We start from the raw sequence: 25,641 nt of genomic DNA on the forward strand, positions 1-25,641 counted from the left end.
GGGTTGCCCTCTTCGGACAGAGCGCAGCTCGCGTAGAGTCGGCCCTGCCTTGACTGTCGCTGTCGTTCATCTTCGCTGAGTGTCCGCCAATAAACATCTTTATACAACAATTATTATATAAGCGGTATTTGCACGACGGAGCAAATGGCGATCCGAGCCCGCGGATTGCGTCTCACGCTACCGTACGTCACCCGTTTCCCGAAGCACCCCTTCGGTCCACGCGGAGTGATTACCGAAACGACGGAGGCCCAAACCACAGTTGGGATTTTCGGCAAGGAATACCTAAATCCTCCCCTGTAGCGTGAATTCTCGGATGTGCGAAAGGTAATAACGCAACGCAAGGGCCGATCGTTAATTGGGGCGTCCATGTGGGAGGTGGTGTACTCATGGGAGGAAATGGACATGGGCAGGTGATGTAGCGCGTAGGCAAGATAACAGCTGGTCATTAAGAGTAACGGACTGGATACCAAGAGAAGGCAAACGCGCGAGTGGGAGACAAAGTTAAGTGGGCAGACGAGATTAAGAAGTTTGCGGGTACAACGTGGCCGCCGCAAACACAGGACCGGGTTGATTGGCGAAACATGGGAGAGGCCTTTGCCCTGCAGCTGGCGTACTTAGGCCGACGATGATGCAATGCAAGGTGAAGAAACAAGAGGTACAAGAGGCTTTGCTTTGCGATTCATTCTCGATGGCCATGACCAAGTATTTGCTCGAATGAAAAAGTTCCCTCTGAGTCCAGCAAGGAGGATGTGTGAGGATGTGCATCATCTATTGCTCATTTGTGTCGCTGTTTCGGTTTCTAGAGCGCCTACAGCAAAAGTAGCCTTGGCGTGGCACGTCGGCGACCCCGCCTCACTGAAGAATTCCGCGATGATTGAGTGCCATGTTTGTTTCTCTACAGCATCGATCAGGCTGCTGTCAGTTTCAGTATAGGACGTTGGTCTTGTTTAACCGGGTCCGGTCGACCTTAACGAGGAAGTTTTTAGTCACTCAACGGTTGCAGTACAGCGGTATAGCGCTGTCTGTCTTCTAGTCTAGCGGCTGATTGATCGATGTTAGGTTTAAGAAAGAAGCTCCACCTCCCCCAATATTCCCCAACTCTACGCTGGCTGTGTGAGACACGGGGTAGTTTCAATCATGCTAATGCTTTACAGCTTCCTGTTTTAAAGGGGCGCTTCCTGATGAAGTGTGCACACACCGCGAATCGTCTAGTACTTATTATTAGCAGTATATTGCGCGGACAGTTCTTCTTTTGACGTCTTTTATTCAAATTCAAACCAACAAGATCTTGAACTATGAATAACGACAACATTAGACGCATCCGCTCACGTTTAGGAACATCTGCTCCCAGCTAGCAGTCCATTAAAGATATACAGATGAAATTGAGGGTGTGAATTGTCATATTCAATTCAAAAATTAAGAGGGAAACTCGACAACATTCCGTCAGCGTTGTGAAAACGCGCCGAACGTTTCAAATCATTCGTCTTGCACGAGGGAGGCAATTCTTGAGGCCATTATCAGCGTTGTGCGAAACTTGCCAACCATCCGAAAGCGCGTGCTTGCACTCGGGACATTTTTAAAGGTGTTCTATTCAGTCTGAGGAGGCATGCGCGTGTGAGGAAGTGTTTAGAGTATTGTTCCTAGGCATTAGAGGTCCAAAGTTAAAGAGCCTAGTGACGCCGGCTGTCGGCTATATTTCCTTTTATAGCCCAGAATGAAAATTGCGTGGTCGGACATTTCGAACATTTTTTATTTGTCTAGCAAGTGCACATGTGCAAGGAGATGACGTAACCCGTGTGCGCGGGTGACGTCACACTGAAAGCTGAATCGCCCACAGATGTGAAATCCGTCATGCTAGCCAAAAAAAAAACGTTATTCGCGTTGGCGTAACCTAGAGCCGAGCGTACGTACCACCACTATCCGTTAGTTGAGCCCTGTCTAATAACTGTGTTTAGGCTCTTAAGAAGTAAGCCTAGGCCAGACATTGGCAGGTCTGTTCAACGATGAATTGTCATTTCTTACTGTTTGATAACGCTGCGCGGTATACATCACACGATATGTTGCTGGTAATTTCGCAGTTCATTTCAAGCGCAGCAACCAAGTAAGGATTTCGTAATGATTTCCCCATTAACAATCGCAAACAGTGCATGCATTTCTAAAGCTTCTTCTGTGTCCATGTTATGATGCAGGGCAAAGAAAACTGGGCATAGCGAAGAATACAAAACAGCGTGCACTGACTGCACACTGTTTATTCAACGCCTTTTCACAGTCATTGGTGTGCTCGTTTCTGTTCATTTTGTATCTTCGGAATAAGTGCAAAGTTTCACCGCTTTATAATCATAGCCGTGTGTTTTTTGGCAGATCAACATTCCACAAATTTCGAGTAGACGGTCGTATGCGATTGAACAGAGTAGCTTCCGCTGTTCTCGTGCGCTCGCCCGACACACATGAAACAACCGGGCATTAACTCTCTAAGTTCTTCGATATGTTCCAAGATCTGAGATTAGTACTTAAATTTTGAAGGAGTGACACATTTACGCCGTTTACGCCGCACATATCGCGCCGTTACCTTAGGACTACTGTATCGAAACACGCGGCGAGCAGCGGCACGCTGTCCACATTTCTTATCGCTGTGCCGTTGCGAGAGTCACGTGACAGGAGTTGAGGTCCCGAGGCGCGCGCGCGCCCGCAGGCTCACGGCTCTCGCCGACCGACGGAGAGGGGTGCGCGGGAGAGGGGGACAAACCGACAGTGCGCATGTCCGTTGCTATGACGACGCACTTGCGAGGAGAAAATTGACGTTGGTGGAGCTTCAAGGTCAAACGCACGCACAAAACCGTCTTCTGGGTTTTTACCGGGCGGAGTAGAGCTATCGGTTTAAGATAGAAGAGAAGCGGTGAACGCCGACTGACCTTCCGTGTTGACGGTCGAGATGTAGGTCCAGTTGTACATGAGCAGCGTGTCGACCATCATCTGCGACTGGTACTGGTCGGAAGGCACCACGCGCAGGAAGTACTTGAAGAATTGCTTGTTGCTCAGCTGCCGCGAAGTGGCCGAGTAGCCGATCTGCGGGATGTTGAACAGCTGCAGCAGGTTCTGCACCTGCAGCCACCCATCAGGACGAGGAGGGAAAAAAGGTGAGAATGAAGTCGCCACTTCACAAATTCTCAGGTGGTTATTTAGTTTGTTTTTCGTCTTATTTGCCGACTTTCTTCTTCATTTGTCTGCTTAAGAATGACCTACAGGGTGAGCTAATTGCAAATTAGTTTCTCAGTCCACTTAAGCAATTTCTTTACGATGAAACTGTGAACACATTCATTCCACTATAGTATGACTTAGGGCAGCACGTCTGGTAAAAAAAAAAGAGAAAAAATGAATAGGGCGTCTTTTGTGATAGCCAACAAAAGAAAGGTATTCTACATGCACGCCTGTAACGTAAGTTTCTAAGAAGGATCCACTACAGCAAGAGGAACAGTTTCACGTTTTCTTGCCTTCGTAAAAACAATGCACTGGTTTTCAGGCCGCGTGGCAACATACAGCAGGGATACCGCGAGAAACTCTCGGACTGAGCAACCGCTGGTCTCGGTCTCCGGGTTACACCTGCCTTTTGCAATACGTTTGCATGCAATCATGGGGCAGGACGCGTGATAAAACGCATGATGATGTGTCAATGAAGTAATATCACAAAGTTAACCAAGATGGGAATATCAATTTAAATATAAAGGGTGTTGTTTTTTCGTTCAATTTAAGAAAGGGAAATAACTGAGCGCTGAAAATATTGTCACGTGGTCGTGACGTCGACGAAGGCAGCAGTCAGCACGTCCGAGATGAAACTCTTTATTAGGCCGAACTTGTGGCCGGGAAAATGAAACTCCAGCTTACAGCAATAAACTGATAGCGGCGAACAGAGCGTCGACCGTCGATCAACTGACAGGCGGTGAAGCGCGTCGTTATTTAAACATGTGCCGTCGAATATTCCAGCGTTATCGCTGGCTGTCGTGCAAATTCTAGAATAAGCTCGAGTGTGCGCGTCTTGCGCGCAATCTTAACAAAACGATCTACAATGATCGCGAAGGTTCTCGAACAATGAGGCGCGGTTCGCGCTGAGCGTTGCTGACAGTCTTTGTGGCCGAAAACCAAATACAGCAAAAGCGATAAAGAAACTCACGTGGCAATATCTTCGTAAAACTGAGCACCTTATGGTCTGGATCGTTCGACGTCACATATGGCAAAATTACTTGCCGTGCGTTTTTCAAAGAGCGTGCGATTGTAATTTCACCTATGGAGAAGTCAAATGCAGAAGATGCGACATTACCATAAATTTGTAACGCCACCTGTCGACAGTACAGTGACTGAGAAGTACATTAGTGCATCGACTGAAAAGAAAAATAAGATGGTTTTCACTTTCGAGTCCTCTTAGCCGAATGCATGAGAAACCTTGTGAGTTTTGACTCGGTTTTGGAGACCATTCGCGGTTTCAAACCCACCTGTATGGTGACGGCCGACGACCCAGGCCCTATGACTCCCACCAGGTTTTTGACTCGTCTCGCTGGGCCCTTGGGACAGACGGCGGGCAATTCGGTGACGTTCCCCCCGCCGACGCCGCTCGTCTCCTGGGCGCTGATGGCGTCCCGGATGAACTCGATGCTTTGCTCCAGAGCCGTGGGCGAATACCAGCACGAGTCGCGGATCTCGATGCCCAGCGTCACGTTGGGCAGCAGCGTGTCGCTGCGGTTGATGTCGTCGATGGTGTGCAGAGAGGCTTCCACGCGCTGGATGCCGTAGTGCTCGCGGACCTGCACCAATGACGAGCGGGGTGAGTCTATAGGTCGGTTATGTAACCTACCTATGTAACCTGAGAGTTAGGTTACATATAACGTAAGGTAACTTAGACAACTTAAGGTAACCTAAAGTGTAACCTAAGTGGAACCTAAGAAGTACAAAGAGGCTCTGCCTATGGTCCGCGACAACATGAGAATGCAGGGACGTACAGCCATAAGGGAAGAATTATTCTTCGCGTAATTTGTTTGCATAATGGCCAAAGCAACAAACAAATAAAAGCATTTCATACGTTCCATATACAGACACTAACACGCTGCGTGATATCATCGTATATCTATGTATTTTGACAAAAAAAAACAGAGATGATGCAAAAGCACGGTATGGTCTCTATTATGCGAGAGCTGTGAGCCGTCCCGAGAACACTCGATAACTATCGTATTTAAGTGTTTGTGTTCAGAAAAAACAGACACAATCCGCAGTACTCTACCTACTCTACTGCGGAAAAGCTGTAAGCTGTCCCTGTACGAACGATACGCAATCCAATACAGCACATTGGTTGAGTAAAAAATAAAAAAGCTAGAACATTATTGAGATTACTACGTACTATACCACGGGAGACAAGTAAGCTGTCCCAAACATGGTTGAATTTATGCCATCTGTGTGCAACAACTATTTAGAAAAAAATTCTAGTTATCTTTAGCTGCACTTAAAGGACGTAATGGAGATAGCTGGGTTAACTTCCGGCGATAGCAGCTCCGTGTGGAATGTACAGATTTGGTAAATTGTCAGGACCCTTCATGTAAACTTATAGACTCCGTGCACGCACACAGTCCGCTAGAACCTGGTTGTTGACCGTCGCCCACCTCCAGTGCACGGGAACGGAGCAAGCGCAAGCCAGCGCAAGCGTGCCCGCGTCTTACTCCTATAGGATCCGGCCAGACGACTGCTGACGTGTCCGAATGCGTCGGCGCAAGCGAGCAATGAGCGAAATGAGAGTAGCGGAGGAAGAACAGGATGGGCGCGATGCGAGCGCAGTCAGGAGAGCACAGCGAGAAGCGCATGCTACGCGCGTGACGTAAGTGCAGCGGACCGCAGAGAAGGTGCAGCAGGCGCCAGAGAGCGCCGCCACGTGAGCGGAGGTAGCGGCGCACGCTACGCACGGGCTCAGTTAAGGACGTCACCCTTTCTTTCACCCACAAGTGAGACGAAGGGTACAGTACTACTCTAGTCTATTGTTGTACATATACACTGCAAACCCCGCCTTCCTAGCTTTATTTGCAGCGAAGCTACAGGCTGCAGTCTAATGAAACCTTTAATTAACCCTAATTAAGTATTGCACGTGGTAAGCATACTACTTCCTAGCCCAGCACTCGGGTACTACGTACTCACTCAATTTCTCTTTCCTATATTAATTCATGGCGGACCAATAGGCACTTTTCTTAGCTTTCAGGGTGTAAGTGGTCATTTTTATTAGGTTTTAATTGACTATTCACGGGGCTAAGTAAACTTTTTCTTCGCTCAACTTAATCCTCATTAATCTACCTGTCCTACACAACCAATGACTGGAACCATTACTACTTTTTCATAAAGTATTTTTTTTTTATTTATCAGATTTCTACACCTTTTATGATACCATTCTGGGGTAACGTGAGGTCAACCTCTCCGCTATAGACTTATGTCGTTAGGAGCTGGCGCCATAAAGAATGTAGACGATTTAGAAGACTATGTGCTCTAATAAAGGAGAGGGAGGAAAGGTTGAGGAGATGAAAAGACGCTTTTTCGGCAACCCTAGTTCTCAGCGTCTACTGTAGGAGAACGGTGAGCTGTCCCTATAATGGAATGACATATAAGCCACCGTTCTCTTCCTCGGAAAATATGTATGACGATTTTAAGCATTGCGTACTCTATACTCAGTTCCGCACTTCAGGTGTAACGCTGTGGAGGAAAGCGAGATTTCGCATTAAGAAATAGTTCTATGGTGTTACCACCCAAAGTAGAATTTTCTTTTCGTTTTTACGATGAGTAGTAATTGATGTTCTGTGCCTTACAAATAATCAAACGCCATTATACGTGTGTTGTTATGCGAGTGGATCGCTTAGCGACTATTTGCTTTCGTTTTATTTTGTACTTTATTTGCAGCCCGTCGCGACGCGTCGCGCGGAGGCTCGTGCTCGGCTCGTGCGAGCGTTTACAACGACAAAAGCCGACCATGAGAAGCGCGAAGTTGTTCATTTTGTTGACCGAACTTCTTGCATAGCTTCCACAGCGTTCCGCCTGATGTGCGAAACGGAGCATACTGGGAGAGCGCTGAGCCGCCCGGAAGGTATTGTCACACAGAGAAGTTTATATTATATATCAGTTCAGGTGAGCACAACTGCACCGGGTAACGAAAACATCACAACGAATTACACATCGCACTTCCGCGAGGTGAAGCACTTCCGCCCACTTAAGATGCTCTGAGTTATCTGGAAGATATACCTTTGTGTCGCTAGTTTCAGGACGGAATCTGAAAGGTTTTGCCTGGTTTTACCTGAGAACCTGACGTCCGCTTTTAGTCAAGAATGACATTTTAGTTAAAAACAGCGAACTTCTATTTTGCAATAAACCTAGCGTCTTTATTAGCACAGGAAAACAGCTATCGGATTACAGGTGACAAGGCTATGTCGCAGAGGTGAAGATCGAGTTCATCGCGTCTGCATGGCTGGACATGGCAATAAATTCCTAGGGTTGTCATTTCGTTGGTTATAAACATACCGCATTTTTCTCGCCTATGACCCGCACAAAATACCCCGAAAATTCAAAACACATTCTTTGGGAATGCGAGGGGAAGCCATCTCCTAAGACAATACTGCCAGTTTCCTCCCTCGCGGCGTGGGAGTCACTCCTGTCGGCAAGTGAATACCGCATTGAGACAGACGTGATTAACTGGGCCGAAACGGTCGTGGCTAGCTGCTGGCCACCACCCTTCGAACCACCGGTAAGCTCAATTCAACTACCTCTTTGGGCCGTGAATAAAGTTGTTTCTCTCTTCGAAGCTTAAGTCAGAATGCGAATTATACGCGAGTTTCACGCGCAAGTTGGCTTCACGGCACTGCTTTACGTCGATGCAAAGAAAGCGGTCATGCAACAATGCACGGAGATTTTATTTCTTTTTTTTTTTCGCGCTTTGTTGTTAGGGGTGAGAGTTATATGCAAGGGCAAGTTATACGCGACAAAATGCGGTACGTCCTGAACGTTATGTCTATCGGCGTAGCCTGCTAAATTTAGCAAAACAGTCACTCACATGTTTTCAAAACTTCTGCCGACGCTTAACCGCAATTTTGATAGTCGGATACAACAAAAGAAAAATATTGCAGTGGCTTAGCTCGGCTATGCCAGGATATACGTAGCGTTAGCAAAGGTTCAGCTGATTATTCTAAGCTTTCCAGATTGTCTAGGATTAGCTTGATTGTCATGCTTACTGCTGCTCCAATGACACACACATTCGGCCACATCGTTCAGAACCGGTAGACCTGGCGGCATGGCCGGGTAACGATACCCATAGGTAACGCTAAAGAGCGGAATGTTCTGCTTAACGAGAAAGTTCTTGCACGTTGTACAAACCCGCGCCACGGTTTCACCCCACTCAGGCGCCGCCACTAAAGTCAACGTTTCACGCATGGCACTCCTTAGCGGCGTCAAGTCTTTCATGTGCCATAGTCTTTCAAACACGTCGCACACGTATCCAAACGGATTGTTTGCAAGTGCGTCTCGAAGGTCCGAGTCGCACTGGCGCATTCGCTAAGTTTCACAGTATAGGCAGTCGATCGGCGAGCCTTGACGTCATCAACGGCGTCTCGTTGTTGCTGCTGCAGAGGTGGTCGGGCACGTCGCTCAGCATCCTGGCGACGCCGCTTTGCTAGACGTTCCTTCCTTTCCTACAGTGTCTTCGCAGCACGTTTAGTCTTCCTCTGTTCATTCTTCGTACGCTGAACCGCTAATTGCCAGGCAACTACTTCGGGATCCGATTATATAAGCTTCTCCGATCTTCTGCGCCGTTGAGCAGCATTTGCGCTCTCCTTCTCCATGGCGTTACCCGCCTGCAAACGCCAGTGAGAGGCGCTATCAAGCGGCACCAGCGCATTGTCAGACGGCGACTGCTCAGCGAAGGCAAATAGCTGCGCGCCGCCATGGCTACGACGTCACCCCTCTCGAACGCGCAGAGCAGCAGCGGCCAGTCGCGCGCGCCGGCGCCAGTCTGTCTGCCCGGCTACGACGCCACTCCACTCCTCCCGCTCTCCGCCACCAGCAGCGGCGAGCCGCGCGCGGCGGTGGCGGAGAGCGCGTGAGATGCCGGCTCCGCACTGATCCTCGCGCATGCGTAGCACGGCTCATGAGGAACCACGCGAAATCGGCTGCGACTAGGCAAGTGTAGCTAACGCTACAAAAAAAAAAAGATACCAGCTGTACAACAAGGCTTGCATTCAGCAAAAAAAGAAAAAAAAACAGGCCTGCGCGGATCACGCAGCGCTTCACAGCGCAAGCCAGCGGAGCGGCCTTCACAGAGTCCGCTGTAAACTCTCTTAGGGAACCTGCAGATGCATTTGCGAGGGAGCCACCCCGCAATAAATCGTACCATTTTACGAAGCAGCGAAACACCCACTACGAATTCCCAAGATAATATGCGCACCTGCGTAGCTGCTCAGTTTGTTGTTGCTGTGGTGGATGATGATGAGTATGAAGAGGAATTATTGCTGAGTCCTTTGTAATGTGTGGGAAGCTTTAAAACACCCCCAGGAGAGGAGAAAGAGGGGGAAGCGTAGGAGAGGAGAGGGCGATGCATATCACGTATTGTCGCAGCGCATTGTCTTTAGGGAGCCTTCATGTGTGCACGCCCCCTCCGTTTTTAAGACTGGTTACACACTACTACGACGGGGACGAACGGGTGTCGCTATAAGGAGCTTCGCCCCTAAAAAACATTAACGCATATTCTCTTTTAGGAGTAGCCTAATATATGCGTGAGCGGAGAGTCTTGTTGTAAGAAAATTCCATGGTTACGGCCTTTCCTTAAACGTAGTTGTCGGGCAGCATTGGCACGGCGTCTTTCATCTTCTTTCTAGCATTCGTCAGCGTCTCCAACGGACCTACGGAAGGCCCATCCCGCGACCATCGAAAAGCAAGTTTTTGGCAAAGTCGCAATTTTTCTGATGTGCACAATCCTTCATGACGGCCTTGCATGCTGTCCTAGAGTGGGCTTTTATTCTAACACCACTATATTTAACGATGCCTTCCTAAGAAGTGTTATTTTACGTTTGTTTCGCACCGCCGGCGCAATGCATTCATATGGTTCAGATATATTCTCGTTCTGCAGGCGCGGCTGATTAGCCAAATGGGTAAGAGACTCGTCGTCTGAGCGTGGGGACCCAGGTTCGAAACCCAGAACATGGTGCAACCTAGGTGCACAGTTATACATTTGATTCGGTCCCCTTGAAGTATTGCAGAAGGGCTCGTACGGCTTTCTGGGCTGACGAGCCGCGAAGCCTGACTCTCAAAATGTTTTTTAACAGCAGAGCCGTTTAAGCTCGGCAAAAGTACACGTGACGTCCACAAGAACTCGGCCGGGTGTGCTCCCCAGAGATTGTGGCAAGCCCCACTACAGAGTACAGAAGGTGCGAGGGAAAGCGAAGACAGCGGAGGGAGAAAGCGGAACGAAGCAGAGTGAGGGAGAGTGGTGGGTAAGGAGGGCGGAGCCTGGGCTGGGAGAGGGTAAAGCCTAGTAACATGAGGAGCCGGCAAGGAGGAGACGAGCGTTAACCAAAAGCTCTTTACGCTCGGAGTGGATAGTGGAAGAAAAGGAGGATCAGAGAATAGAGAAGTGCATAGGAGGGGAACAAATAAATAAATCTGAATAAAGTTCCTTGCCGAGGTGGGATTTGAACCCGGGTACCCACGGTCCGAGAGCGAGCGTCGTAACCACTCGGCTATCCAGGCACGTTGGCAGAACAAGATTTAGAATCATATGATCGCGCTGGTACGGGCGAGAGAACGAGGAAAAAATAGAGAGAAAGAAAAAAATAAGGAAAGAAACAAAAACAGAGAAAGAGAGAAGGAAAGAGACAAAGAAATAGAGGGAGAGAAAAAAAAGAGGCAGAAAGAAAGAGAAAGAGACAGAAAGAAAGATGCTATATGGAAAGAAATACCTCTGATATCGGCTTCGGAAGCGCGCGAAACATGAAGTTAAACCAAGAAAAATACCAGAGCACACGAACTACCAGACACCTTAAGTAAAGGATCAGGGTAGCCTCCAGAAATTTTAAATGTGAAGCATCTTATAGCGGAGTTCAATCCGGTGGTGGTGGTGGTGTGCGGCGCGACCACCCTTACTGCGCATGCGCATACCCTCTCCACTTCCCCTCTCCCCTCCCCCTCTTCAATTTTCTCCTCACCACTCCCCCTCTGAAATGCGGGCTCTACATGCCGAAGCACTGCTTCGCATCACCTCATGGTCCCCTTTAGCGGGAGATGGTGTGATTTTGTCCAATCGGAAGCCCAGTAGGTGAAGCATCCACAGTGAGAGATGAATTGACAGACGTACCTCTCCGCAGGTGCGCGTCTGCGCGTTCTTGGCGTCCGGTGACTGGTGCACGGGAAAGAGGGCGCCGATGATGAAGTCTCCCGGGATGCTGCCGGTCTGCCGCTGGGCGCTGGGCGGCACGGCGGCCAAAGCCCCGTGCCGCTCGGCCGCCATCTTGAGGAGGAGCAGCACGCAGACCCGCAGCAACCTCCTGCGAACAGCAAGTGCAGGCATACCAAGACATTGTGTCACTTATCTGTACCCAAGAATGCGGCGGTAGTGCATAACAACGTGTACTTTCTCTTCCTTCTTCTTTACAAAAAGGGCTAAAAAAATTTAGCAAGTACACAATGACGGATGACTGACCAATGTTTTTGGTGTTGAAAAAACAATCGCCACAACAACAGCATCAACAATAACACACAAAAAATGATACTATATATAACATTTAGACATATATAACAAAATTACAAACCTCTAAGACAGTAAGTCCGTCGACCTATCTCACACAAGAAGGAATTGATTCAACTACAAATATTACAAAACACATACTGTAACGGGAACAGAGAGGTAATCAAAACAACACATAGGTCAAAGTTCACAAGGAGTTCACTACGAGAAAATCTCGTACAGCCTTGAGAAGCAGTGTCTGTGTCTTATAGTGCGTTCAAGTTCCAAGTAATCTCTGCACTGAAATAGGGCGCTAATCTGAACTTTACACACAAATACGAAATCTACCTCGCCACTTGTGCTATGGACATTAAAGGCGGCAGTGTGCAGTAGCAGGTTCAACAATGCTGCACTTAGCTCTTTCAGATGACGCCCTTTTCTTTGTGTGGTGCTCAAGTAAGGCCTACATGGGCTATCTCAAGGTGCGAGCAAGGTTTCGCAGTCACAGCAGCTTTGAGACTTTGCTTGATCACGTGGTATCTTGAGGATCGATACACGAAAGTATATTTGACCGTCGGGTCCTCGATGGACTACATAATGAACCTCTTGTTCGTTTGCGATGTTGTCTGGTGATAATAGTCGATCGTTCGCTAAAACAATGCTTGAAACAGGGAAAACCGTTGAAAGAAAACCTTAGCAGAGCTTTTCACTTCAGTTTACAACGCGTTTTTTATTAGAGTTTCCGTTTCTTTCTAACAGTGCTCCGTATATCTGCCGCGGTGGTCTAGTGATGGTGCTCTACTGCTGACCCTAAGGTCACGGAATCGACTTCCGACCGCGGCGGCCGCATTTCGATAGAGGTCAAATGCTAGAGGCCCGTGTACTTAGATTTAGGTGCACATTAAAGAAACCCAGGTGGTCGAAATTTCCGGCGCTCTCCACTACGGCGTCCCTGGTAATCATATGGTCATTTTGGGACGTAAAATCCCAACAATTATCACTGATAGTGCTCCGCGGCCAATGGTGCAAGGATGGAGGGATTAAAAACTAGGTACCTTGGCGAAGCATGTCGTTGCTTGTTATTCAGCGACGTGTAGTACATTAGACCAAATAGTCATGCGCAAACGGATTCAAGAGCAAACCACGCTTTCCTCACGCCAAGATATTGTTACGAGTATATTTACAGTATATTTACAACAGGTACGAGGCGTAGCGTTGATGCGCTATGACCAGAGCACACCCCCATCGATGGAAACCGGAGACACCTCGACTTCTTCTACATCTATGTGACACCTATGTGACAATAATACAGGTGTTTCTCAAAGGTGCCCATCCAGCCTTGAAGAAAGACACAGACAGCAGAACGTCGTCGATTGTACCTCATGCGCCACGAAGCATTGTGGCTCCGCGGTCCCGTCAGCTTCACGTAGCCGCATACGGGTGACGGTTCCAAATTCCAGCCGCGCTCAGGGTGGCCGCACATCCGACGCGCTCGACATGTCGGGCAAGAAAAAAGCCGCCAGCGCTCGGTGGACCTCATTATTGAGCGCGAAAGCGTTAGAGCTGCCCATGCACGTGACCTTCAGTCAGCTGGCGCTGCTGGTATCACGAAGGTCACTGCGTTCGGCATGCGTGACTAATGGGTCTCGCGACGCATCAGCGTATTTTAGTCGCGCATTGGGCTGGCAGTTCTGTAACCAATAAAAGCAGCTCTTTCACGAGCACGTGGAGTTTATTCAACAGCGCACCCAGTGCTAGTCAGAATGGCTGAAAGAAGCGTAATTGAAGAAAGCAAGGCTGGCGCTTCTTCGATTTTTACGCTGAAATCACCATCCAGCCGATGCGAACATAAAGGGCAGGTAGAACGCTTAAATGTGTTGCTTGTTAGGCTGAAAGGTGAAGCAGGCATCCTTGCCGACAAATGCAGACACAGATGTGAGAATGTATATGTTCAGGTACAAGCAGGACCAGCGCCTCCTGTTGGTCTTGTCATCTTCTGCGCAGGTATGTTGTTGCTGTTGTTGTCGTTGTTGTTGTTGTTGTTGTTGTTGTTGTTGTTGTTGTTGTTGTTGCTGTCGTCACAATTGTCCTGCCCGTACTTATTTTCCATGCGCTTACACGCGAGCTTTCACACTTACGACAGGTTCCGACACACGCGCATGCGTAGACGGAACGAGGACACTTGTTGGCATGGAGGAAGGAATACTAAAGAGAGGCCCTGACGTCACATTCGTGAAGCCTCTACAACGCAGACACCGGCATCGCCTCCTAGCGAAGGAACAGCTAAGCATTTCGCGATTTCCGTCGCGTCGTTTGCAAGCGCATGCGCGCATCGAGCGGGTCGCAAAACTTTTGCAGTCGTTTTTTTTTTTTTTTTTTGTGCCGTGCAAGCGGCGCAGTCGATTCACGCATGCTTCCCCTTCTGTGTGTTCTTTAGGAAAGCTACGCAATGCCCAGCTGTTGTGCATACCCGGTGCAAATCGTTTGCATGGCGGAAAGTACCGGGTGCCACTTTCCATGTGTACGTACGTTCGCTTCATTGCTGATGTCACTAATGCACGGTGTTTGCATGCGAGGCTCTTGGATGTGCGCTTTGTTGATTCTTACTCATTGTGTCAACTCGTAAACACGTGAAATTTTGTTTTTGGCGTCTGACGCACCGTACGTAACATGCCCCGAAGGCATCGTATCGCGTTTTTAGAGGCTGTGTCATTCATACGGAAGGGCAATAAACTTTTGTTGTTGTTATCGAACTACGGGATGTATGTATTGTGTGGCGTGCGCTCGCTGCGTGCTAGTAGTTATGTGCGCACTGGAATTACAAACTTTGCGTGCACGATCGCGTATACAATACAGCGGTGTCCTCTTTTCCACGTGAAGTTACGTCAACTACTAGGTTGGCGTTGCGCCAATAGCTACTACGCTCACTCCATATATGCGATCAAAGAACCGCTAATCGGCCAATAGATCGGTGAATCGGGCTACGAGAAAGGAAACGAAAGGCCTAACGCCCGGAAGAACGCGTAAGTCACTACTATGCGAGTTCGAATACGATGATGCAGGGGCTGAATGTCTTTGATTACGGCACGTGCCGATACTTTCTGTACCGTTGCACAAAAACACTCCACGGAGAATTTCAGCACGCAGCGCTCGGGCCTGCCACGCACGAACAGCCTGGTAAACGTCTGCTTGCAACATTTTACTGAAAGCAAACCGCACAATGGGCGCTAAGTTTACGCGGGGACTACAAATCTGCGCAAAAGCGAACCAGCCCAGAGAGCACACCGCGGGGCGTCTGCTGTTTTGTTTGCCCCATACCGGTTTGTTTGCCCCATAAATTTAACGTCACTTCCGCCACACTTTTCGCCATGCATTGGGATGCGATAGGGCCTCTCCTTCCTTCCTCCATGCTTGTTGGTCCTGTCCCGTGCTGTCCTGTCCGGTCGTCCATTTGTTCTTATTCCACCACGTGCGCGCTTGAGCCTGTCATCATTATGACAGTTCGTGGCTTACTGGCAACGAAGCCTTATGCGACGCATTGGTTGCGCGCGCAGACATGTCATTTCCGGGATGCGACGATTTCAACCTCACACACAGAATAGCATTCAAGGCCGCACGGATGCGTCGCTATGGAACGTCGTTTCCTGCACAAACCGGGCTCATGCCTTCTGCTCTCTTCCGGTTTCCTGGTTGCCGCGCTAAGATTGTAGTTCGAAGGCGCAGTGTTAGGATAGCTCCGCCTAATTGTCGTCGCCTACACGATCGTGAGGCAAGAATCTGCGACATCATGCAGATATAACCGTACCGTATAGGTTCGATTCATTTGAACGTAATGTCTGAACGCAAGTGATTCTTCTTTCTTGCTCGCACATTCAGGGCAGTTGCTGTTATTGACAGGGTAGTACGTCTCAGCGCAAAATCTTTCGGATGAGGGAAAAACACAACTGACAGATACAAGGGCTGTACTACCAAGTGAATTTCTGTTGGCGAAACATACAAGTGAACAACTAAAACCGCGCGCCTGCGACATTACACCTCCACACAACGCACCTAAAACGATAACCCACTAGCTAGGACGATATACACTTCCTTATCTACAATCATCACTGACCAACCCTGGTACGCCAGTCACTCACAGTTCTCTGTTTGACAACGACACAGTTTGATTGCCAATCACGGACTGACAGTTACGAAGGAGAGATTCTCAGATCAAATTAGAGCTCGTACGCATAGGCGTGCGCATAGGATGAGGGAGTGGAGTTCCGTCAGGTGATTTCTCGTACATTTACGTGAAGTGTATGCCCTGCATTCGGCTGCTACCAGCGGCAGGTTGCTATTTCCATCCACCTCAATTTCGCTTGTTAGGATTTCTACTCCTCAATGATAACAACAGTAACGTCCCTATTCTGTCCTTCGTTTCATTAAATCTGTTGGCTGCATATTATCGTGTCTAACAAAAACAAGTCGCTCGGTCGACTCCTTCAGTCCTTCTTATTTCTACGCGTATAATTTACGATAAACGGCGTGTGTTTATACGAGTTAAACGATCATTGAGCAGATGAGTACCAGACCCAGTGAACGCGTGTGCGGTGGCATATGCAAGCGAACGCACGCGCTTGCATATATAATACGCACCTAGCCGGCGTCCTGCGCCGGAGTGTTGCCGGTGCTCGGCGGCTAGTGCAGGTGCACATGTGTTCGGCGGCGGCAGTTTCCGGCGGCCTGGGTCAGGGCGCCCCACGTAGTCGCCGGCGTCGGCGCTCGCGCGCCGGGCCGCCGCACCGGCTCGAGCCGGCGATCCCTCCGCCGCCCGAGGGCATCGGGGTGGAGCCACGAACGCCGCCTCCTGCAGAGCACAGAAAGCAGAAAGCGAGAGAATGCGTGTCACTTCTGTGCAACCAAACAACGTGAACAAGATTGGCAACACTCAAATTGGAGCTGTAGCGTGGTGCATATTGAAATGAGAAACAGCGCGAAAAGACAGGGACGGAAGGCTGACTAACAAAAGAATTAAGTCAGCGCACGCGTGTGTCACCCTGCGTCAATTTTTCTTGCGGCTATTTTCTTTTTTTTTTTCAATATGCACCAAAACAAACTAGCCCACCAACAAGCATTATAAAGTGATCCACGGATCGTCGAAATATGCACGTCGCAGGTGTCAACGTTTCGACCAGATACATCGTCCTCGTCAAGACAACCAATCCTCTGGTGAAAACGTTTAAGTCGAGGGACATTCGCTGTTGCCTATTGGTGATCACAGGAGAAACTGAGCAGAGACGCGTACAGCGCACTGAGTGACAGCCAGCTTAGAATCCACAGCAATTATCTAAAGATCGCATTCCCCGTATGTGTAAGCTCACACAATTTCCTATACATTGTGAGAACAAGTCTATGTTTGAAGTCTTGGTTTACTGGGCGCGCACAAGTCCACTGCTCGCACGACTTCGCTCGGTGGCACTGTCATGAGCGGGCATAGCTCTTGGATAAAAACGAACGACAGAAACCGTGCGCACGCGTTTTGGGGGAGAGCCAGAAAAGACGTAAAATTATGCGTGAATTGCACGCACACAAACTCGCTCCGGCTCACAAGAGCTGAACTTCATCATGACTCAATTATACACTGAGATTCACATCAACTAAACCTCAGCTCTGTATACTCATTCACGCTCGTGCCGACATAGAATCACTTCTTATTTACCGTACTTAAACCTTCTATAACTCACTCGCTCAGACAAAGACTCAAGAAACGGTCTCAGTCTGAGTACATTCACATAAATGAGCAATGTACAGTGACACAAAACCGCAACAACGAATTAGCTTCAATCGGTAAAATCAGTCCTTTAAGACATTCAGGAACAATGCGACAGCAACAACAAAAAGCACTAATGAAGATAGACAGCGCTGTCACTAGCCTAGAGCAGCATGATGTAACGCTAGCAAAGTCCTCGGATCAAGAAGAAAAAGAAAGCGAAAGAGAAAAAAGAATGTTAATTATACCACAACCCGCAGCATATTCCGTGTGTTCAGACGACAGTGAAAGTTTTTTTTTTCTGTTATTTTCTTTTCTCTTCACTGTAAGCCTCGGGCTCGAGTGCACACTATATAGACGCGGTCCTACAACACTTCCGCCTAGACATAGCCTGGGCGCCTTACTTTTCGTATCAGGATTGTAAAGGGAAGCGACATCATTCGAGCGCCCGTATACTGCAGAACAATGGGAGCTTCGGTTGAGTATACCGCCTCGTTGAATACCCGCAACATGGCAAGCAGCCGGAATATGGCTAGCTCATACGCAAGTAGTTCTAAGTTTTAGAATAAGTGCACGCAGATTCCTTCTCATGAAGTTGCAATCGTTGCATTTTATTTAACCTTTAAGCGGCGGCTTTTGATTATATATTCGAGAAGTTCCCATTGTGGCGTCAGTGTGCGGCTCAATCATGTCTGCAGAACCATACCAGCTCTGCAAGTTTCTTGATTTTGTTATTAATTAACGTCTTTCTTTCTTTCTTTCTTTCTTTCTTTCTTTCTTTCTTTCTTTCTTTCTTTCTTTCTTTCTTTCTTTCTTTCTTTCTTTCTTTCTTTCTTTCTTTCTTTCTTTCTTTCTTTCCTTCTTTCCTTCTTTCTTTCTTTCTTTCTTTCTTTCTTTCTTTCTTTCTTTCTTTCTTTGGCACAAGTGTTCGGCGCAGAACTGATCGAATAGCTCGCTCCTGCGACACAAAGAAAGCGTGCAGTAAAATTCTTGTCCTTCTTTCTTAGAAGCCGCATTAGAAGCAACAGTAAATTCTTCGAGTGATAAAAAAGACATAAAGTGCAAAGAGACGGGTGAATAAGGACATTTTCGTGCAGGCCTCACCCAACCCGCCGGGGTTAAGCAAGCGCGGTACGCATTTGTCGGAAATCAAAAGCCCAGCCTTGCGAGCCTTTGTCCTTCGACCGTTGTCGTTTCCTGTAAAACGGAGCCAACAATGGGACTGGGAAGCTGAAAAAAAAGAACGCCCAGCCACGGTTGTACATAGTTTTCATTTCGTCGTTAGCTTCCAAAATCCGAAGCCTGGTTCGCTTTTTACCGCGAGAAACTGCCTTTCAGCGCCATTCGAACACATCGGCATGCCATTCAAAACGGTTTGAATCGAAACGTAGCTGTCTTTTTAATGCTTTTTCGATATCCTCCATTTAGGAAAGCCTCCCGTTCCTCTTTTCTTTCCCGTTGCATCGATCTCGATCATACAAGCAGCGTCTGTAGAGACACAAGGCGTCGAAGGCAACAATGCGTCCAACAGACAAGCATACACAGAGAGATGCACAGTCGCAATCATACAGATACAGAAAAGTGTAAGGTCACATACCCCCTGTGCTATATGTAGAATCCAAGCACGCGAACACACAAACACGTACAGAAAGTACGAGCTCATACACAACACTGCGTCGTAAAGGCGGCCCAATTTGTGTGGCTGGTTTCGTCTTATACAACGTTGTTATTTATCGACGTTCGCCGCGGGCAAAGCCAAAGGGGACCCCGGGACGTCGATTCATTGCGCCAGGCCGCAGCAACCAACAAACGCGATGACGTTTCTTCTAGGGCCGATTGTTTCTGTTCTAGATGATGCAAGGCGGGCCGCATCAACTTCCGTCGCAATGGCAATCGACTAAAAGCATATGGCCTGCCCCCCCTCTCCCGCTTCCCCCCCCCCTTCTCACGTATCACTTACAAGCATGCATACGCGAAAATGTATACTCCCGCCTCCACACTCCTCCCCGAGCTGAACAAGCATATCACATGCTGCTGCTGCTCTTGCACGTGCGACAGGGGCTTGTGCAACGATATGCCGTCATCGATACAGAGCTTTTTCAGTTCTAGTGAAGCCAGTTGCCGCTTCATTTGCTTGCCCACTACCGTTATGACAATATGAGCTTATGTTCATCGCGGCGGGGAACAAAGAATGGAACGGACCGATTGCGCAGTACATCGCGGAGGTTTCGCAACACGAAAGAAGCTTGCACCCGTTCGCTGAACTCCGTTAATTTGGACGCGTCGTTCGCGAAAAGCGTCTGAGAATACAAATGTTAAGAAAGTTAGAGAGAGTTAAAACTGAAAACATTTGTTTATCAAACTTGCCGACATGCGAGCAGCAAAAGCCAACCTTGTTGCCGTCACGGGACCCGCGAACTGCCTCTTCTGCATCCTGAAAGCACCGAAGGAGGCAGGCACGAGCAAAGACCGAAAAACTCCGAAACACCAAGCGGTGAAAACGAAGTTACGAAGAGGAAGGCAGTGAATGCGGTAAAAGGACGCCAATGTAGACCACGAGTTTAGTTAGGCTAGATGGTTATCAAAGGCAAATATTAACGCGACAGCGTTAAAGAGCTCGTTTCGCAGACATTCCAGCCTCGGCGTCATTAGTTGTGAGCGAAAATTCGAGATAGATGCATATAAAGAAATAATAATAAAAAGCTTCGGTTCGAGTACGAATGGAACCCAGGACTTCTGCGTAGCAAGCTGGTGTTCTACCACAGAGCCACGCTATTGCTTGAAGCTGCTTCGGAAAAAAAACGCTATGTGAATCCAATATAGTGCGAGGAGTGTCATTAACCCATGTAATACTGCGTGGCAGAAGCGCATAATCTCACCAAACATCAAAACATGCGAATAGCGCAGCGAGTGGTTGGTTTAAAGGCCCACAGAATACAAACCCCACAGGCATAATTAATTATCGTTATCAAGAAGAGCATTAACAATGTGTGTAACTCCAAAAGGAAGAATTATATCGTAGTGGGCACTTCCAAACTGTACTTGCAAGGGATTCTAGGATAGTTTGAAATGGCCACTTTACAGGCACACGACGTTCCATTCTTTGCGGCACGGTTTAGGCGTCCACCAGCAAGCGAAGTTAGGCTAGCGATTAAGAAGGCGATGAGAACAGGGTCCGATTAAGCTGTCGCGTTCTACTCTTGAAGGCGAAGCTCAAGCGTCCTCCAAATTTTTTTTCTGGGCCCTGGCGAAGACACGAAATCGCGCTCCATTAATGCAGTACATATACCAGCATTAATAGCTAGCTCTTTCTGTTCTCTATATACCTGTGTTTGCGATAATATTCCGGCACCGCATCTTGAGGTAACAAGGATATATTACATGCTTCTAGAAAAAAAAAAACGAAACTGTTTAACCTTACTTTTCAGTGACTCTCCTCTCTGTCCCCTCCATTTTTCGTATTTTTCGTACGTCTTGACCAGTTATTTTATTTTCCATCACACACATCTCTAGTAACACGTTAACCGTGTCGCGCCAGGCAAACCTCTTGAACAATTCTTGAGCAATTCTTGAACAATTCAAGAAGGTGGCGCAATCTTCATCCAAACCCTGCGCGAGGCCCCTCTCGATGTCTACGCGTACAGAAAGTTCGACAAAACAAGAGAAATAACTTTCAAACTGTCGCTGCTCGTCGCAGTTCCGCCACATTTTGCACGTGAAATAGTGGAGAAGGATTGGGCGAGATAGAACAGTTAGCAGCTCTTGATAAACCATGTTAGCTGACAGCCCCTCCGACAAGCACTTTGCAGTCCATGCAGTGGGCACGCGTCGGCGAGGCAAGTCGAAGATGCCGCCCGGGTCCAAGGACTTCGAGCCATGCCCTGAGGCACCACCATCATCATCGGAGGGTGCGACGGGACAGGGGTTAATACCCTATTCCCCCCGCCTCGCCCGAAGTAAACTGCCGTCAGTTTTAAATATAGTTTATTCATTCATTCATGTCGCTCCTCACGGGGTGAATATTCGAAAGTGATTCTGCACCATGCCACCGTAGCCACTCTTTTCTACATACTTTACCCTGAAAGCTACAATACTAGCAAGCAAGGACAATAAGAGGCAAGCCTATAATGCGCAGATCTGTAATCACATGTTTGTTCACGAGACACTACCTCTGAGATGAACAACGCGAAAGACAACACAGGGGAGGGGGCGACAAAAATACGGCCCTGTGAGTGTGTGTTTTTCGCTGGCCTAGCCCATATTTGTGTTACTGTTGTGTTATTGTGTTACTGTGTTGTGTTACTGTTGTGTTACTTTGTGTTACTGTGAACTGCCCATCTTTGTGTTACTTTCAAATTCCAGCCTAAATGACAAAGATCAATAGAAGCGTGCGCGAAAGAACATCCGCGACAGGGCTGCTGCCCCTGCATTATCAAAACAAACAAATAAACAAACAGGCTGCAGGTTTGCGATCTTGTACAGGTCACTAGCTTTGGCGGTCTGCATTATCAAAATATATGCGCGTACGAATTCGGCCCGACTAGCACTTTGTTAAGCGAAGATCCCGTGAGATGCCGCGTGGGGCAGTGGGCCGAGAAGCCATTAATAATATAAACCCGGTCGAGCGCTTTAATCGGTTCCTCGAGAGCTTCCTCCTTAAAAACAAACACATTAGGAAAGGCTGTCTGAATTCGCAATCTCTTCGGAGAGTCGTAGAATAGTGAGATTGAAGTTTGGGGCGCTACGTTATTACGGAAGTTTACCCCAAAAGTGCCATAAAGGTTAGTTTTAGTAGTAGGCAGGGCTTAGCACGAGGGAAATCTGGTGTCGGTGGTGAAATTCGAGTCACAAAACAACACGCAATGTAAGTAAGCGCTTGCAACTTGTTTTACATAGCACTCTTAGACGCGGATATTCTGCAACGTTTTCCAAGCTCGAAAACACACGCGTTACTGAGAAAGAAGTTTGCGGTGCTATGATTATTAAAACTTGTTTCCGAAGCATCGTCCGGGAGCATACATAGTACATAGATAATATAACTATAGCTTCTGAAGCGTTATTTCAGCGCTCAAATCTGAGGTCATGAAAGCGTTTGCCATTATAAAGATACGCGCTTTCAACATGTTCTACGCAACACTGCAGTTGCGAATGTCGTGAGTTTCTTTCGGCAAATTGTAACACGCTCGCGCAGACACATGCGGCGTCTTACTTGCGAGCGCAAAAATTATGTTCGTTTCGAATTTCTGACGTGAGTGCTCGGGGAAAACGGCCTGTGATTTCGCATTCACCGAGCACGACCATTACACGTTGAAACGAAACATGCACTCGTCAAATATAATGTTTAAAGCGCGGAGGGCGAGTTCACAAAACTTTTCGTAAGAGGAGCTGTGACCCAATTGTGATGTCTGACATATAATTACGGAAAGATTATGGGGAGGTGATAAGCAGCACCCACGATTGGAAAGCTTTCGCATTTACTCCCAGATTCTCACGTTGTACGGCCCCTTGGTTATTGTTTGTTCATATTACATACCGGCCTACGTTTCGCGATCTGGTCCTATAATCACATGTTCAACGAGCATCGAAACGTTTTATTTCGTATGTTAATATTTCGTCTGGAGATGTCATGCTTCATTTACAATTCATGTATACTCCACCCAAGTGGCTTTTTGCAGAACGTTGGACTGTATAACCATTTGTTCTGAAGCCCGTTCCAACGCCCTTACCATTCAAGTTGCCTGTACAGTATCTATTGAATATGCAAATGTAGTCGCGCTCTTTGTTGCACGAATCAAAACGCTTCACTTCAGTTCCTACCCGCTCGGCCGAAATAGAATTATTCCTAGCAGTGTATGCAAATTACCAGATGTATATTGTGAATGTGTACAATGGGACAATATTGTAAAGGCTGTGTCACGGGACGCTGATTTTGACTAAGCAGTGTTTAATCAATAAATGGCAATGCGGAGGTAAGCTCGCGTGTGTCGTTTCTTGTTTCACGAATATCTGGGTATTCAAGCGATTGGGTGTTTTTTTTACCGAGGGTAGTGCCATCGACCGTGAGGCAGTGACCGTTACTCGAGACCTCCCTTGCAACATTAATGTCTCATGCATTTTCGCCGCTTCGTTCGATTTGGAACCAATGCAGAAAACTCATGCTTCCCTTGACTTTGATTCCCCCGTCGTTTTTGAATGGAAGAGCGAGCCGTCCGGTCAATCATGTCCCACTCGAGACTTCTTGAAATAGCAAGACAACACGACAGCTGCGGTTTTGAAACTCATACACCACGCCGTTGTCCTAACCTGTCACCGTGTCACTGTCATGTTTACGTAGAGGACCATAGTATACCATGGTCTTTGTGAGATATGTCATTAAACAAACCACAGGCAGTCATGCCCGGTTGCGACGCCAGTGCGCCATGACTCGCACCTTGAGGTTGGGAATTTGCACGGAGCGCAGAAAAGCGCTTCCCTTGCGTTGCAGAGACACTCTTTAGTCTCAGTACTAAACTATAGACTCGGTTATCACATTGAGTCTACCATTGGTGGAGCCGTTGCCGGTCTGCAATGCCAATCTAACCAAGTGCTCAGGAGAACACCCAAGCCAACCAACCAATCAACCAGCCAAACACCCAATCCATGACTACACATAAATTACATCTACCTTCGCGTAGACAAAAGGAGAAGAAAATGCCATTCAGATTCACGGCGTCGGGGCAATGACGGAAGCCCGTCTGGGCAAGGGGCGTCATCGTAAAGATTAAAGAGAGGACACCAACGAAAAAAGAATACAAAAAAGACATTTCGGCTTTCCTTGTCCACAAGGTGATTGCGAACACAGTAAAGAAGGCTTTGTGAACAAGAACAATATAAACAAGGCTCCCGTCATGGGACTCGAAAAGACTTTTTTTTTTTATTTTTTGTGGTCGCGATTTCCAACTTTTCACCTTAATCACGGCGCTCATATTCTCCGACACCGACTCAATGACTGCGAGAAGTACCACTCTGTGGGACCTGCATATGTCAACTATACCCAGTCATATGACTGAATGGATGACTATAAGACTGACCTTCGACAGAATGCCACTGCGATCTCGCCAGTAACTGTTGTTACTTTACGCTTCAGTGACAGGGCAAATTCTCATACGAAATAGCGGCAAGGGTTATCGGTGGTCTGGTGAAAGCTGCAGTCCTTCAACGTCTGATCGATGCATCAAGCATGACCCCTCCAAAGACGCAGTAAAAACCTTGTTAACACTACATGCCAGCGTATCGCTATCAAAACTCTTGTTAATTGTCACGCTTTATTTTATTTTTTCGCAGAACCTGCTGCAAGGTATAGGTAGGAGAACAAAATGACGCATAATAAGCACATGCAGCCCTGTTTGATGCAGGTACTCCAATAAAGTGTGCAAACATTGGCAGTTCATTATCCAAAGGATATTGTCCAACAAAACATTGGGCTTCAGTTTGCCCTGCCTGCGTATCTGGGGCCTAATATGTCCAATACGATGGTAACTCCACAGACGGCGATGAATGACCGTGTACGCGGGGACGGGCACTTAGGGCCAATTTATGTCTGTTAACCTTATGTCCACCGCTGCAGACGTACCCAATACGGATAAATAGCGCACAAAGACACAGCCATCCCATGATGACGCTATCGAGCCATGTGGTGAGCCAACTCAGCCAAGACAAGCACAATGAAGGGCCAACTGGCGGCAGAAGGGAGATCAACTCCGCGATTCCCCTAATGCGTTTGCAGAGAGTATACAATAGGCGCACTGCGGTCAATGACTAGGGCTTCACCACTGCTCTCCGCTTGCTCATACCTAAGCGCGCCGACATCGCCTCGTTCGCGGTTAGATAGAATAGGCCAGACACGGTGGCGAGCTACACAGCAGTGACCGAAGAGATGTCGTATATGTGTGTATTTGAAACAGCGGCATCCATCGCATCGCCTCCTTACCATGAACGGTCATATAAACGGTACTCTAGTGGTTCATCAGACCTAAGGGGATGGATAGCAGTTTACCTACTCGGTGTAGTCGCGATATAAGCGGCGGATAAGAACGATAGCACTTATCGCCAGATACCGCATACATTCAGAGACATCTCCTTATCGCCTTATTTCGCTTTATCTTCACGCCACGGAAATACAGCTGAT

The 25,641-nt window shown here is 47.9% G+C and overlaps 1 protein-coding gene across 1 annotated transcript in view; it reads right to left on the reverse strand.

The window, feature by feature from the left end:
* Positions 1-25,641, reverse strand: part of LOC119396207 (metabotropic glutamate receptor 5) — a 410,873-nt gene that overhangs the window by 113,993 nt on the left and 271,239 nt on the right. The window contains exons 3-6 of the mRNA XM_037663306.2: positions 16,361-16,571; positions 11,357-11,546; positions 4,488-4,796; positions 2,913-3,102 (exon numbers count right to left, since the gene is read on the reverse strand). Coding sequence (XP_037519234.1) covers positions 2,913-3,102; positions 4,488-4,796; positions 11,357-11,546; positions 16,361-16,419 — 748 coding nt within the window. The 5' untranslated portion in view covers positions 16,420-16,571. The remainder of the gene's footprint in view (positions 1-2,912; positions 3,103-4,487; positions 4,797-11,356; positions 11,547-16,360; positions 16,572-25,641) is intronic.

Source organism: Rhipicephalus sanguineus, chromosome 6, assembly GCF_013339695.2.
Source record: "Rhipicephalus sanguineus isolate Rsan-2018 chromosome 6, BIME_Rsan_1.4, whole genome shotgun sequence".
In the NCBI taxonomy this organism is placed as follows: domain Eukaryota; kingdom Metazoa; phylum Arthropoda; class Arachnida; order Ixodida; family Ixodidae; genus Rhipicephalus; species Rhipicephalus sanguineus.